Below are 17,560 nucleotides of genomic sequence, written 5' to 3'. Positions count from 1 at the left end.
AACCAAATGTTCATCTATATCATGTTTCAGTATTTCACGTGAGATTTCCTCAGCTCCTAGAAATGTTTTCTTCATTGTTTTTTCCTTAAATGTCTAATACTAACAATATTAGATCCTAGTCTTTGAGCAAATACTGACCAAATGCAAAGATAGCTCAGAAATATTTAACAAATAAGGTAAGTCTACCAAATATTAAAATTAGCATAAAGCCAAAATGTTTTACATTTAGTTTTTAAAATTGCATAAAAAGTTGGTAAAACTGAGGTTCTAAAGAGTGATGGGCAACCTTTTGAGCTCGATATGTCAAAATTCGCCAAAAAATCAAGCATAACTTGGGTGGTGTCACTTCAAGAAAAAGGCCATAATTTCACAATATTTATAATTTAAATATCAAAAATGTATAATTGTAATATATAACTGTATTTAATAAACCAAAATAGGTAAATTAATATAGGTTGAATTGTCATCTATAGTGCACAGAGTGACTACACTACACTACAGCAAATGTTTCATCCTTGGCATGCGGCCCTATACTTCTCTTTATGCGGCCGCCTGTCATCTAAAATGGCTATGCATGTCAGTGCGGACACGTGTGTCACAGGTTTGCCTGTGTTGTAAAGGCACTGGATCTATAGGTCTGGCAATCACTATGCTCTATTTGTCACTACCTAAAAGGACAAAAAAATGAGATATGCTTTGGTCAACTTCCATGAAATAGTTCCAAGAATTCCTTGTGGGAACAACACTTATCAAATTTTAGTGAAAAGGAATATGCACTTTTTCCCTTAAGTATGATAATAGCTCTATGGAAAATGTTTTTCTAGCTTACTAAACAGATTTCAAAGATTCAGAATCTGTGGTCAAAGAAACAACTGTTTTTGAATACTATCCTGGTAAAATGGAATTACCACATGTGCCTGTGTCCAAGGAGAAATAGAAAGTATTGAAAAGTGTCAATTCTGTTCCTGTTCTTGGTGTATTATTTGTTCCAATGACAAAATCTCCAAATCACTATCACCTTTCACAAATAACTTGTTCCTAACAAAACTATAGCCTTACAGGAATTTCAGTAAGATTTACCAGGCTGCATTGTTATTGATGCAACAAGTGGTATATATACTGCAAAAGCAGGAGTTGTTCTGATTGTCCTTCTGGTTTACATGTAAGTCTTAATCAATAACTCCCCTTCCTAAACTTTTGTGCTCCTTTGAGAGCACCAATAAAGGGTACCATTAAAACTACATTCTCTTCAAGCATAGCTTGAGTTGGGGCTGGAAGATATGATAGCATATAAAGAGAGCATGTGAGAGCTAGAAGACAAGATACCATCAACTCATGCAACATTTTGAATATCTAGCCCGTTATTTTAAATGGCTATAATTTAAGTAAAAGGGATTCATCACAATCATAGCATTAAGATGATTTTAAATGTATAGCTAAAAATAGTAAAATTATTACCAATTTTAAAAAATGAAATCTCACTCAAAAGAAAAAATATTGAGGACACACTCTCACACCACTCCCTATAGATGCATAAACACATAAAATATGATAATCTACATTCAATGAAGCTTTAACATGAACTCTCTAAAATTTAATTTATATATGATCCAGTAAACACACCTTCCAGTCCTCTGCAGTTCAGGTCCTGCATGGTGTCCCTCCTCTTTGTGCATCTCACCTGATGTCGGAGTAGATCCATTTGGAAATATAGGTATCTTCCTCTTTTCCTACATTTAAAAAAGCATAACAACATTTCATATACACACATATGCATGTGTTTATGCATGTATGGATGAACATGTACACATACAAAAGTATATTTTTTAAAGACACTCATATTAAGAATACTGAGTTGATCTCTTCAAAATAAGTTCACATTAAAATGTGTATCAATTATGACATCAATTGTTTCTCATAAGAGTAAAAGATGCTGGGGAGGGTGGGGGACAAGTTTCCAATTTAGCTTTTGTTCAAGCCTCTATTCCAAATATTTTTTTATTGGAGCATTACTACTTAAGGCCTCATGATCATTCTTTTATGTATTCTCAGATACATCAGGAAACACATTATCCTCAAAAATCCAAGCAGATAATTTTCAAATAAACTAGATAGCCTGAAATAATAATTAATTTTAACATAAAACAACTGCAAAAGGGAAATGAAACAAACAGCTAGGGCAATAGGAGAAAATATATACATCTTGATTTTGATGAGGAAATAAAATATTCTTCTTTTTTTAATTAAATACTGGAGTAGAAATTCTTAAGCAGGTAGATGGTTACCATGTAAGCCTGCAAAATTTTGGTTTGTAATTAAGTCAGTTACTTTGCCATTAACATTCCTTAGGTCAAGGAAATAGTTTCATTTTTAAGCAGTCATCATGATTGTGGCAATCAGGCCTAAGAGGGATACAACAAAATATCAAGACAACCACCCTGACCCAAAGTACCATTCCCCAAGGGAGGGCCCACTATGATTCTGCTTAAAACCAGATCCATTAATTTATTGACAAAATTGGATCATTATAACAATTGTTTTTGGTGCATTCCACAGACCAATTCTTATATCACTACTCATACAAAGATTAAATGAAAACATTTACAATAAATGTAAAACAAACAAAAACCCTAAGGAACCTGACCTGAGAAGGCACACTTTTTGGTGGCTCAATGCGTATAGAGGGGTCCCACTCTCCTGGAGGAAGAACAGTTACTTGGTCTAAAAATTCATCAATTCCAGAAAGGAGATCATTTCTATCTTTTGCTTTATATGCAACATCATGGAAAATCTTAAAAAGAAAAAAATATATAATTGTCTCTAATGATTTTCTGTGATAAGATTCAGCAGATAACAAATATATATTCCGAAGAATCCCAAGGCAACCTCTAAAAACAAAATAACAATGATTACCATCTCACAATGCCTACCTACTGGAATTATTAATGGATTTCAAATGCAATCACATGACAAAAAAAAAGAAAGTGCTTTTTTCTAGCCATGGAAACATGCCACTTCACTAGAATAAAGCAAAGCTTTTAAAAAAAGATGCTTTTCAAGCAACTTGTTGCAAAGGTATCAGATTAAAGTGTGTATTCCACCAGGATGAATTGAGAATTGGAATGAGCCTTCCAAAAGTCAAAAAACAGTTTTAAAGGGAAATAAACTGCAATATTTTACATGTTCTATATAACCTGTATCAAAGTACCTATTGTCTCACAGGCCAGGGAGGGGAGAAAAGAAGGGAGAGAACATGAAACTCTTAAGTGCGTAAATAGAATTAGCTCTAGCCCATTCATAGTTAAACTCTTACTCATCCTAGGCATAGAAATGATGTAATCCTCACCTCCCTTAATAGGGAGGGGGGGGGGGGGGGACGAGTTACCCACATGTGACAGTAAGTAACAAATCAAGAACAAGGGTCTGCCCTTTGGGCAGTCCAAAATCAGTGTAGAGGCTGCCATTTGTCCACTTGAATTAGAGGTGGACCCCCGGGAAGTGATGAAAGACACTATCTCTTTAAGTATGTTGGTTACTTCCTGTGGAGGCAGTTCCTGCCTTGAACTTGATGCTGAAGGATCTCCTGAGACCACAGAACACTTACACTCTGTATTGTCACGTGGGTAAGTTAGGCTGATTTCCTTGGCCTACCTGAGCCACTTCCAAACTCTGCCTTAAGTAGGCACTAGCCTATCTGATTGCTAGGCCTTGTGGCTTGCAGCCTAATTTATTTAGCCTTTTAACCTTCTCTCTCGTCCAGGCCTCCACAGGCCTGGACTAGCCTCTCCCTTCCTCATTATTCCCATACCTTTACCTTCCTAATTGTAAATAAACTACCCTAACAGATGCTGACTTGGGTCTGATTTAATTAGGGAATCAACCTCAATTGTTGATTCCTGGCGGCCACACTTTAAATAAATATCTATAAAATACCTAAATTTCCCTCTTACATAAGTTGTAGAAAATGAATGTTTTCAACTGTCTTTACATGCAATCAGGAAAAAAATAAATAATAAAAAATGAAAATAAAATATGGGAAAAAATTTCATACATTCTATAAAAAGAAGGCATGTTAAAGAAGGGGGGAAAGGAATAAGGGAAAATAAGGAGAGATAGAAGGAGGAAAAAAAGAAAGATAAGCAATAAAGGAGAGGAGGAAGACTGAACCAACTTTACAGTCTTTTTCTTCTAAATGATCAAAATAGTTGACTGCAAAACCATTTGTAATCTTATACATCTGCCCAATACTGTACTGTGGAGAGGTGATTAAGAAAAAGAAGACAGCACATCTAAATTGCACTACAATGGATGACTATAGGATTGAATCTTTATTAGTGCTATTTTCCCTAAAACAGATCTAAATGAAATAGATTCTAAGGAAGGTAAAAGAGTCCTAGACATTTAAAAAATTCAGTATTTTCAAAAACAAGAGGAAATTTAATTGTGGAGCTAATCCTAAAATCAGAGCTTCAAGGGAAAAATAAAGTAGAAAAACAGTAGGGTCTAAAAGCCTTGGTGTTCTGCCATCCAATTCTCTCGGTGTCACAGGATCATAGAGAAGGGACCTCAGAGGCCTGAGTTTAAGTCCACCCATTTGTTTTACTGACAAGGACTGAAGCCCATAAAGATTAAATGGCCTGTCCAGGGTCACACAGGTATTAAGAGGCAAATTGAAGATTTGAACTCAGGTCCCTTAAATGCAGAATTCTCCCCAGGGAGTCACTATGTTATGAAGAGCATCGGGACTCCAGTAATATTCATCCACCTTAGCCTGAAAGTCATCCCCACACACTCAAATTTTATTCCTCTTGATTCACCAAAACATAAACACATTTTCCCTTACCTCATCAGTCATAAGGGTGGCTATTGATCTCCCAATTTCATGGTACTGTGGTGCCTTGCCAGCAGGGCCCAGTAAAAGGAATAAAAACCTAGAAAAGATTCAGGATAGGGAGATATCCAGAAAAGTAAGTAAGCCAGAAAGTATGAACAACCTATTAAAAATAATTCTAAGCAATTAAACACAGCCAGGCAAAGAACTCCATATATCGGGTTCATATGCATGAACCAAGGGGAGATATGGCATAAAGAAACCAAAACTTTGATATTCAATTTTGTGTTTTATATCGGAATAGTCTTGGAAATCATCATCCAGCATCTCCATACTCAATGGTGAGGCTCTCAGTGGAGCCAGATATTCTTCCCTCTTTGTCCCCACATCAACTTACAGATTAGATGAGGGAAAGGAAGGGACCTGTGCAAGGAATGTCTGAGAAGGAATCTGAACTCAAGTCTTTTGATTCTAAGTCTAGTACTCGGTACATCATGCTGTCTCTCACACCTATCATTGAGCTTCCCTCACCTTAAAAACAATTAAGATTTATGTAATGCTTTAGGGACAACAAAACAGTTTCCACACGCCTATCATTCCCCAGTACTCACACCTTTCCCTTCAGGCTCAGAAAAGTGGGATCACTTGCCCAAATTCTCACAGCTGGTAGAACCAAAGAACCCAAGAATGGAAAAAAGGCCTCCTCTTCCCCTCTTTGGGTATCAAACCCAACATGCTTCCTGACAATAAACCCATCTGCAACATCCCTGACAAGAAATTGGCTGGTCATTGAGTCTTTCTCTGCTGGCAGAAGTCCAGTGATGCTTAATCACAAAGTAGTTCATTCTGTTGTTGGGAGAGTTTGTCAAGCTGAAATCTGTCTTTTTATGGTTTACTCTCCAGACAAATACAATCCCTCATGCACATTCTAAGTGCCTAAATTAATCAAAGGATTTAGTGCTACACCAGTGAAATAGAACTTTTTTCTAGAACTTTTTTTTTTTTTTTAAAGAACTAATGAGAAGTACCCATGAGGAAGGCAGATTGTTTGGTATTAGTTAGCAGTCTGAATAATGGAAAAGGAACCAAACAAGACTCCTCACTACCAGCAAAGAGGCAGGGCCTACTAAGGGCACTGTTGGATACAGCCACTGTACTCCATGTTTTGGCTTAAATGCCTTTATTTGTCACAAAGGGGCAGAGAGCAAATGAGGGGGATGGAGAAATAAAAGGCACCGACAAAACTTTTTCTAAAAGGGTAGTTAAAAGTAAATTAATTTTTTTTCAGTCACAAAATTCAGGAAGCTATTCTACTAGTGCATGGAGAAGGCTGCAGAAGGAGCCAGGAGTTCACACTGTGATAAAGCATTAAGACCCTTGAAGTAATAAAGACAGATGCTTAGGAATTATTTTCTTCTTAAATCTTCTTCCTTAAATCTCCCCCCCCACCTTTTTTTTAAACCCTTACCTTCCATCTTGAAGTCAATACTGTGTATTGGCTCCTAGGTGGAAGAGTGGTAAGGGTAGGCAATGGGGGTCAAGTGACTTGCCCAGGGTCACACAGCTGGGAAGTGTCTGAGGCCGGATTTGAACCTAGGACCTCCTGTCTCTAGGCCTGACTCATTCCACTGAGCTACCCAGCTGCCCCCTCTTAAATCTCCCTTTTTACATCTGTCTCTTGCATATATTGGACAATACTACATCCATAAATAATCTGTGTTTTAACCATTCACTAAAAGCTCCAGGAGGGTAGGCCCAAGACTTTATTTATAGAATTTGTATCTCTACAGTGCTTAGCACAGTCTCTGAACACAGCAGATACTTGGATAAAAAATGAATGAATGGATAAAACCGAAAAATCAGTGGGAATACACTGAGAATAAGTGACTGCTAAGACTTATCAGTAAAAATGTTTTATTAATTCACAGGTTAAGATTTTGCAATGGGAAACAATAGGGTAAAAATTTCACTCAGTGAAATTTATAATCAGGCTCTGGAATTTCATAAAGGGATATTCTTCACAAAAAAACTTTATAATCTAAAACAGAATTTGGGAGAGAAGAGTTTTGAGGTTATCTTGGTATAACTCATCTCCTTTATAGAAAAAAGAAAGATGCTTCAGTAGGGAAGTAGAAGCCCCAACTTCTTCATGATAAAGTCAGGGTTATAATTCTGACTCCTTACTCCCCATGGCACTGCCATAAAACCTTTGTGCATTCAGACATAAGTCAGAATACAATTGAATGCGAGAATACTATTTGCAAAGATTCAGAAGGAAATACAAAGTGCTATACCAGATGTAGAGCAAGGGTCCTGAACAGATAAGAAAACAAAACTTGGTTCTTTGCCATATAAGGGGGCAAACCCATTTCATGAAGTGTAAAGTGTCGAAAAGAAGACTAGTTTCCTAGTTGCCAGGAGATAGAACTTCTAAAAAGCATTTTCTCAAGTGCTAATATTTTTTATTGGGGGGAGGGAAGAATAGGAGGGAGAGAGGAAGACCATTTCTTTCAGCTATTTCACCACTATAAGGACCTTGTGCAAGATCACAGAGCCAGTCTGTCACAAGGGCAGGATTTGAATTCAGGTTTTCCTGACTGAAACCTATTCTTCCCCTCCAAAATGCTTATGATTGGCAGCAATTAATCAGGCCACAATAATGTTTTGCTGCACAAGACGAAGGAAATGTTTACATTAAGTTTAATATATGTTGAATTCTGGGAACTGTATTAGTAGCTGACTGATTCTTTACCTGGTGGGAACAGGAACTTCAGTTAAGCCTGAAAGGAGGACAGCTGGTGACAGCCTCACAAATGCAATGATAGGCCTTTCCAAAAAATCTACTTCTCCCACCAAAACATTTGATGCTTCAGCTCCTGTGGGAATTTTCCTCATGAAGTTCATGTCAACCTATAAGAAAACAGACAAAATAATAATCAAACACAAGTATTTCCACAATAACACTAAGAGACGGTGATAGGGAAGAGAAATAGAGGGGGGAAAAGGAATCTTTCATGAAAGACTATAAAAAATGATTTGATGGAAGTATAAATCACAGGTCTACAAAACTAGATAGACAAATATAAACAAGATGCCTGCTAAGTAAAACTTTTATATTTTAATTCTGCTCTAGTTTTATTTCTAGACCTAAATTATTATGCATTTTCACTAAAGAAAATTTTAAATTAATACAGCAACATTCATTCAAAATTTTAAGGACAAATATGTTTCCACAAATGACTAAGAGTTCATGAAATTATACACAGTTCTGGAAGTCATTTATCGAATATAGAATAAGAACACTCAAGTAAATTTTAGTGCTCTCGCTTTCTCAAAGTTAAGGAAATTATGCAGACTCATTAGGCAGGAAAAGCTATGATTTCAATTCACAAACAAAAAACCCATTAATTATCATGTTATATGATCTTATAAAATTTAGTACTCTGTGTATAATCCCAAAGAACAGGTCACAAAAATGAGAGAGCACTAGGAGAACTTCTTCAGAACTCTAACTTCACAGGAGGCACTACACAACCACTCACTAGCTATAAAAAACAAACCAAACACTTACAGCAGGCCTCTTGAGTCCCACACCCAGTGTGCCACAACTACAGTGCCAGGAGGCTGGCTCCTGTCCAACAGGAGACAAGGAAGTGTACACAACAACAGGCCAAATAAAAAAATTGAACAAAGAAAATCAACAGTTTTTGCCATGGGTAGAGAACTACAATATAGGCTAACCTGCAGTCCTTCCAGCTATTTCTTTAATAAAAGGATCTGCACTCTCAATAAGTAGACAGGAATGGTCATAGTGATGAAATCAGGGCAGTTACCAGAAGAGCTGACATGCAACAAGTGAATTTGGGCCAGAGCTCTCCCTAGTCTTGATAGGGAGCAAAGTTAGGAGCCTTAAAAATTCATTTTTGTAGAAACATAGTTTTAGGTCCTGAAAACAGACCTCACAAATTTCATTGACAGAAAATCATCACAAGCCACATTCAAATTAAAGAAAGATTAGCTTTAAACTATATTACCTAATACTTTAAAACTTTACAGTAAAAACTTTATTTGATCAGCCAACCAGAGTCAACTTTTCAAGAGCAGTATATAAAAATGGGCTCCAGACATTAATTTAATATTTAGCAATAGCTTTTAAGCCTATAATACTGGAATTAATATTTTCTTCCTTTATCCAGAAAATGCATTTAACCCAAGTGACAATCTTTAGTTCTGATTTGAAATTGATGTTATAATTTTTTTTTTCTTTTCCCTACCCATAATGAAGAACTGATATGCTACCCAGTGGTGAGTAAAGATCCCACCAGACAGGAAATGTGGGCTCCTATCACAGCCAAATTAAAAAGGTTAATTCATTAAGTTTGAACCATCATTCTAGAAATGATCTCTCTAGTAGTGGGAGTAATGCCAGAACATATTGCTGATGTCCAAAAGGTACTAAAGAGATATGCGATTTGTGAGCAGATATCAAAATGGAAACACGGTAGGGACTCACAAATCCTTTCCCAATTTGAAAAGCATCCCAATTTATTCAAACCCTCTCATAGCAGCTGTTTTAAATGAAACAAATCACCTTTTCTCAGACTTTTCAAGATAAGAGAATCACATGCATTGATATAGTTGGATTAAAAGTGATTTATCAAGTTATCCTCAAGTAAGCATGGCAGTAAGAGCCCTAGATGGGCACCTAAGTGGGAGCCTGGGGGCAGTTACCTTCAATGACAGCATTACCTTGCTGAAGTCAACAGTACTATTTTCTCGGCTTCCTCCAGTTCCATTACCTTTAGCTTCTCCACTTTTGCTACTGTCCAAGTTTCCAGGTGCTGACTGTGGAGATGCCAAAATGCCTATATTTTAAAAATGCACAAATCCAAAATAAATATATAAAAGAATAAATTGTATAAGCTAACTTTGCTCTTAACCCTGACAGTGATGGTTTGCCAAAAGCCAATGTGCAAGTAAGCCAATGTGCAGCATGTTAGTACTTTACATAAAGTAGCCTGCTCCCCAAATGTAAATGGTGTCATTAGAAGTTGTCTCAATGATGGACCCTCCCTTCAAAAAAAAGGAAGGATTACTTAATAAGAACAGAGACTATAATAGCATATTCAAGTTGACTCCAGCCACAAATACTTGAGACCTGAGCCCTCACAAATTTTATATACAAAGGAATTTTATGGGTCATGATACAAAAGTAAAAAATCCACCTGCACTTCACATGCTCAAACCAGGAGAAATTAAAACCAATTTCCCCAGTAATTGAAACACTGCACAGAAACAGTGAGATGCTAACTAAAAACAGAATTATTGCATTCACTACTCATGGCTATCCCAACAAACACTCAGAATTAGGGCTAGGATAAACCTTAGTAGTCAAATTCCACCTTCCTATTTTACCACTGAGGAAATAAAGGCCCAGAAAGGCAGAAACCCTTCCTTGCTATATCACATTCATCATCAAAGATGGATTTCCCTTGATACCAGCCTGTTAGTAAATGGGCTGTAAAGATGCAAGGATCTAAAGTAGTCCCTGAATTCCTGAGAAGGCAAAACACTAAAATGTAAGAGAAATATAAAAGCACTTAACTCTATCTACTTCCTTGGCAAATATCAAACAAGACACTTATTAGGATAATAAATCCTCAATGAAAACAAATTGGTGGTCTATCCATACTAACCAACACTCAAGGGAAAAAAAAAGGCAACTCAAAAACAATAAATGATTCTCAAAATCTTCGGTTATCATTTCACAATTTGTTTTTTAGAGATATGAAGCATGTTTGGCTCTTGAAGCACTAACTCCTCAGAATTCCTTTTCTTTAACTTTTGCCCTTTAAAATATATATATGAAGAACACCGATAAAGTTATCAAGTATTTATTTTGCTTAGTCCTTATTAAAAAGAAAATACCCTCCTAAGAATATTCTGCATTAGCAAGGTGGGCTAATTGAAGATCTTGGCCACAAAGTAAGAAGTTGAGACTCAAAAAGGTCAGAACAATGAGTCATGTTCACAGGAATGTGTGGGAGATAAGAGATGCACTCCTCCCCTTATCCTTACCTTCATGTTCAATTGTTTTCCAGGGTCTTTCCTAAAGACATGTGGAATAAAGAGTTGGAGCTAACCTATTTCCCCCACACTACTTACAACCTTTATTCAAATATGTTTTACTAAAAAGAATGCTGTCTTTCAGTGGGATCTTGGCCCTGCTACTTACTAAAAAAATGAATTTAGGCAATATCTGGGCCTTGGTCTACTCATCTATTTCATGTGGGCATTAGACTAGACATCAGTGGTTCCCAAACGTTTTTGGCCTACCACCCCCTTTCCAGAAAAAATATGACTTAGCCCCTTGGAAATCAAATTTTTTTTTAAATTTTAATAGCAATTAATAGGAAGGATAAATGCACCTGTGGCCATCACCACCTCCCTAGATTGCTGCAGCACCCACCAGGGGGTGGTAGCGTCCACTTTTGGGAATCACTGGACTACACAATCTAGGTTACCTCCAGATTCCAAAATTATGGTCCTAAGGATGCACAATTCACACAAAAATATCATGAGATGGTGAATGTTAATATTCTACAAATTTAAACAAGTTAAACAATTTTCCCAATGTTTCTTTCATGATCACACTAAACTATAAATTCTTAGGGAGTGGATATTTAATAAGTATTTGTAGAACTGATGTGAATCTGTGCATCACTCAACATTCAGTAAGATGTTTGGTGGAATAATAACTTAAACAAATGTTTAGTTGAATTATCTATAACCCAAAATTCTTAGCGCAAGTCTTACAGTCAGTTTGAAAAAGAGTTTTGAGGTCACTTTTCTATAAGCATAGTGTCAAATTTCAGAATCAACATGAGGATTTTTAGGGTCTAAATAAACCAAAGCTATATCTACAGCTTATTTTTAAAAAAGCAGGACCACCCACAATTAATTTCATATTTCCTTTCTAAAGCTACACAATTTCTAGAAAGTGTTTTCTTTAAAAAAAAAAAAATTACAACAGGGATCTTCCCAAAGCCAAAAGTATTTTCTTTCATCTTCGAAAACAGCTTTTCTGGCTACCACTGCACAAAGTGGATTTTACTTTTAGAAGAGCAGTTATAATGAAATTTAATATTGGTCAATATTTAAATGGCACTCTTTTATAGCAGGCACAAGAAACGGCTTTCATTTTTCTTCCTCTCGGGGAAAAGGAGGAAGAAAGGTCTTCCCACAAAAGCATCTTACTTTTACTTTACACACAAACACAATCACATAAAATCTGTGATGTCTCCTGTTTAACATTCCCAGTCTTTTCTTAGTATAATTTCTTACAGAAATTGATGTAACAAGTGATTTTCTTTGTGGCTGACAAATGGGGTGCACCCAGAAAAGTGAGGAATTAAGAATTCAAGGGAAAACTACTAGTGAATCTTGATAAAATACACAATGGGGGGGGGGGGAGGAGGGAGGAGAATTGATGGTGTTTTACTATCATTTGTTGATTATCCATTGCTCTATGTAATTATATAAAGGACTCTTCTTAACCAAGTAAGTACCATTAACATGACTAGATGCTTTTCTAACAAATCAAAATTAAATCTACAAGGCTAGAATTTACCCCTTAGGAAAAAGGTGGGGTTTGGTTATCACCTCTCTTAATATAGTTATAATTGTTTTAATTTCCACTAAGAGGCGAGGCAGCAAGGTGTGTGAAATAGGAAGCCTGCCTTGAAGGTGGGAAGATCAGGGTTCAAGATGTTCTCTGACATCTACCAGTCATAGGACCCAAGACAAGAGACTTAACTCTTGGTGCTCTCGAGTGGCTGAGAGAGTGCTGCCCTACCTTGGTAGAAAGAGTTGCCCTCTAGCAATGAAGTCACATGTCTAGTCCTTAGCACTGCGTTTATACAACTATGTAGTATAACCAGTAAGGGGTTGTGATATTGTAAAACATGACTTGAAAACTCAGCAAAAACAAAAGTGCTTCCAGAAATGCACAGCTGTCTTTTTATCTATTTTCAATTCTTTGAGGAGAAATGTACATTTAATAATTTTGAGCTAATGCTATTTTTTTTTTTACATCATGGTAAATTATACATTCACCTTAAGTTGTAAAAACTTTTTATAGCATGGCTTTTTAAATCAGTTGAGTACACTACTAGTGAAAAAGCTCAAATGTCAGTCCAAAAGGTGACCTTCAGTATGTGGACTAACTTTTATTTAAAAAACTAAAAAGTTTTTTTGTTTTTTGTTTTCCAAAAAAGAACACACTACTCATACTACAGAAGAAAAAAAAACATGCACAAGTCAAAATAAATGGTAAGCACTACATATCTATTGCTCAAGCTATGTGCCAAAAAGCATTCCAGTGCAAGTGACGCAGACTCGGAAAGCACCACACAGAACGGTGGGATAGTTGCCTGGGCTTATGTCAATATTTTCCTCCTCCTTCTGCTCCTGGCATTCCAGTGCTTCTAATTCTTCCTCAGGTGGATGAATTACTACTGTGGGGATATCATCACTGGCAGATGAAATCAAAAGTTCTGGGACCTGCAGCTGACTCTGCTGAGAACTTCTGGAATCCAGTCGACTGATTTTAGGACTGGAAGGTGGACTGTTTTGAGGGGTGGGCACTGGGGTTGTACACCTTGAGGCTGCCGGAGTCCCAGCTCTTGAAGAAGGAAGAAGATGACTAAGAAGGGACAAAGGTGATTCTCCTCTCAGTGAAAGATTTGAAGCAGACAGACCTGTTCGTAAAGAGTGGCGGGAGGCTGAAAGGCCTTCCCCTGAGATAAAAAAAAAATAAATAAAATGAAAAATTACGAAGTTCATAGCAGGAATGCTAAAAAAGGCACAAAAATGTATCATTTCTGATCTAAATAAATCACAAGCTTTCAAAAGTCACAAATCCATTTTCATGCAGGTGTGGATTAAGCATTGCAGTCAGCCTTGGATGATGTTAGAAAGTTGGTATAGACCATACTGACCAGTTAGTTCACTGATGTAACCACAAGAAAAAGAATGTTAAAATTTAATCAACACTGAACAGAAAATGAAAGGACATATATTCATTGTTTCTCTGGCTTCACAAAACAAAAAACCAGAATAAATTTATCCTTTAAATAAGACAGGACATCTAACTCAAGAGTGTTTTGCAGTCATGACCATGCAAAGAGAATCTAAATAAACTAGCCCAAACACAAACTTACCAGCATATCAGAGACTTCATGTACTGTTTTCCCCTTATACTGAAGGGCTCTAACACTTCTCCCAGTCTCTATTGCTGCTTTCCTATGAGAGCCTCAAACTAAAAGGTGACACTATTATGCCCAGCCTAGTGAAGATGTTCTCTAAGGAAATCTATTGAGCATAATTTAAAAGTTTTCAACTAGATCAAACTTTAACAGGGTCATTTAAAGGCACAGAAAATATCCCAAAACATTTCACAGATAAACAGGATGAGTGGATTCTATTAACAAAGAGAAGAAGGGGGGGGGGGGGGGGGAGAAGGTGTAGAATTTATGTAACACTAACTGAAAACCTATGTCTGACTCCTCTCCACAAAAAACTAGGTGCCTATTATTAAAAGGAATCAAGTTTATAATATTTCAAAGAGTAATAATGTGCTCAGATGTCAAACATGGAAAATTCTCATTAAGTAAACTGTAATTAATCACCTGGTACTCCCAAAGACAAAGGCTAGGAAAACATCTAACAGTTCATGCCAAAGGGTTTCAAAGCTGCGTCCCAGGAGTATCCACAATCCAAGAGATACCTCTGATCACAGTCTTGGAGCTGGAGTGACCACAAAAGCCATATAAGGCCACAGAAATAGTGAGTAGCAAAGACAGAACTTTTTACAGGATCCTCTATTAAATTCAGTTTCTTATAAAGGTGACAAGTATAAACTGTTTTGGAAATTGTAAAAGACTCTGACATCATTAAACTAGGTACAATAAGTAATTACAGAGCACTTTATGATTAATAAAAACTCAGTATCTATTTCCTTGACTGATTCTCACAAAAAATCTATTAGATAGGTGGTGTCAATACAATGCCTGGCACACAGTAAACTTTTAATAATGCTTATTTCCCACCACCAGCACCATCCTTTCTCACAAATCAGGAAACTGAGGCTTTCAAAGACTGAGTAACTCTATCCTCAAGATCAGAAAACTGCCAAGCCAGGAGATAAACCCAAGCTATAGATTCCAAAGTTGCCTCAATAAAAAAGGCCAATCAGAACTAGAAGCATTGATAACAATTATTTTGAAACTATTCATGGAAAAATTAACATTTTTAAAAGTATGTGTTCTATAATTAACAAATAATAGGACAGGTCCTGGAATAATCTGGAATTTTTTTTTTAAACGAAGAACACAGATTTTTCAAGAACCCTTATGGTCAATTAATTCAGCAATTATTGTTTTCAGAATATATTAACCTGGAAAACTCTGAAAAGGTAAAGCTCGAAAGGGAGAATATAGAGTAATTAATACAAGGTGCTTAAGTCCTGGAAGCTTTTCTTTGAACCTTAAACAAGTTCCTAAGCAATGCTTTCACATTCCTAAGCATTTTTAAGATTGCCAACAAATATCTGTTACTAGATTAAAATAGGTTTTAATGGCCTGTAAAGATTTTTAAATGCCAATTTACAGCTAAATCTGATGCATGAACTAATAATTACAGAATGCTCCTAGGAGAAAAAAAATTTTTAAGGAAATTAAAAAGTCAGTTATTGAAAATCTAACTATACCTGTCCTTTTTAAGTGCATCTAACCATTTAGGTGGAAAGCCTCTTAAAGGAAATTTAAAGTTGTTAGCATTCTTCCAGAGTTCTACAAGGCTAAATGGTTAGAAGGGGGCCAATCACAACCCTGTCCTTTACTCCCTCCCTCTCTCTAAAAAAGAATATAAGAAATGATGACCATGTTCACTAGCTTTCTCAATCCAACAATCTCACCAGCACTGAGAAAACTTAAAACCATTGTTCTAGGTGCTCAATAACAGTCAAGATGGCAAAGGCTTTCTTTCCCTTCTATCTTTTTAGACAGAGGGAAGTGGATAGTGAGGAAAGATTCATATTAAGCAATGGGGAGAAAAGGAAGATTCACAGACTGCTGAAAGAGATGGCAGAACATCTAGCAGGTCATCTATCCAAATCCTACCCTGTCTCTTCCTCTTGGGTCAGATACATTTTATTTTACACTTCTCATGCCAATCAGCTGGCATAGTGCAATAAATAATAGTAGAAAACTATGAGTATTTAAAAGCTACAATATGAACACAGAATCACCATTACTTATGTCACTTCAGAGTGGTAATATGGGAGCTGTATGCTTTTCACTTTTGTATTGCTCAAAAGTCCTGACAAAGTAGAAACCCAAAAATTTAAATTCTTTTCAAGTTTCAGTCAACGGCAAACTACTGAAATGAAAACTAAGCATCAAGTTTCAATTCTTTCCATTCCACTGATGATGAATGATTAAGTTTAAAACAATATATCACAAAAACAAAGGATAATTATTCTCTTATTTGATCTTAAAGAGAAAGTCAGTCTCAAAAAATAAGAACGTACTTTAAAAAAACAACCCTAACCTTCTGTCTTATGTTGTTATATTTTTTCCAAGGCAGAAAAGTGGTAAGGGTTAAGCATTGGGGCTTAAGTGACTTATCCAGGGTCAAACAACTAGGAAGTGTCCGAAGTCAAAATGAATCTAGGACCTTTCTGTCTCTGGGTCTGGCTTTCAATCCACTATGTAAATGGAATTAGCTCATCTTCATTCATAGTTAAGACTCTAGCCATCAGAGATAATGTCATCCCACCTCCGTGAGTGGGGAGAGGAGATCTGTGACCCACACGTGACAATAAGCAACAAATCAAGAACAAGGGACTGCCCTTTGGGCAATCCAAAACAGTGTTAAGGCTGCCATTTGTCCACTTGAAATGGAAGGTGGATACAGGAAGTGACAAAAGCTGCCATCTTTTAAATATGATGGTAACTTCCTATGAAGGCAGTTGGCGCTTTGAACTTGGGTGCTGAAGGATCTCGGCTGAGACCTCAGGCGGCTTCCCCTCTGAACTGTCACGTGGGTAAGTTAGGCTGACTTCCCTTTGCCTCCCTTGGCGTTTCTGGAGGCTCTCACCCGGTCTGGACCTCTGCTGGTCCAGACCAGAGTTTCTCTCTCTATTTCCCTACCCTCAACCTTCCTAATTGTAAATAAACTTCTATAAAAGCCATCCTGACTTGGGTCTATTTTTAATTATGGAATCAATCTAATCTGATTCCTCGCGACCACCATACCTTAATTAAATATCTAAATTCCCCTCTTACATCGCTGAATCACCTAGCTGCCCCCATAAATAGACCTTATTTTATTGCAACAATACTAAAGCTGTCTACTTTACATGTTTTTTTACCTCCATTTCTAATAAACACTCCATTCCTCTTGATATTCTGCCTCCTAAAAACTATACACTGACAGTATTCCCTAGTCATGAAAGATCTGATCAAAAAAAGAATGTGAATTTTTAAAAAAATCAGCTCTTAGTAACCTGGCTCCAATCTGTTGTTCCAACTGAGCGCCTACATTACATTCTATCTCCTTCCTCCACATCTTAACATAACTTTGTCCTCAACCATTCATTTTTTCTCCTAAATATTATTGCTCCTTATAACCCCTCCAAATTACTTTACATTTACCTTGTATATATTT

The 17,560-nt window shown here is 36.6% G+C and overlaps 1 protein-coding gene across 1 annotated transcript in view; it reads right to left on the bottom strand.

Moving 5' to 3' along the window:
- SLC4A7 (solute carrier family 4 member 7) overlaps positions 1-17,560 on the bottom strand; it is a 75,312-nt gene that overhangs the window by 34,405 nt on the left and 23,347 nt on the right. The window contains exons 6-10 of the mRNA XM_044679460.1: positions 9,581-9,696; positions 7,584-7,741; positions 4,844-4,931; positions 2,645-2,791; positions 1,624-1,730 (exon numbers count right to left, since the gene is read on the bottom strand). Of these exons, the coding sequence (XP_044535395.1) occupies positions 1,624-1,730; positions 2,645-2,791; positions 4,844-4,931; positions 7,584-7,741; positions 9,581-9,696 (616 nt within the window). The remainder of the gene's footprint in view (positions 1-1,623; positions 1,731-2,644; positions 2,792-4,843; positions 4,932-7,583; positions 7,742-9,580; positions 9,697-17,560) is intronic.

This window comes from Gracilinanus agilis, chromosome 5 (assembly GCF_016433145.1).
Source record: "Gracilinanus agilis isolate LMUSP501 chromosome 5, AgileGrace, whole genome shotgun sequence".
In the NCBI taxonomy this organism is placed as follows: domain Eukaryota; kingdom Metazoa; phylum Chordata; class Mammalia; order Didelphimorphia; family Didelphidae; genus Gracilinanus; species Gracilinanus agilis.
This window is presented reverse-complemented; position numbering and strand designations above follow the sequence as displayed.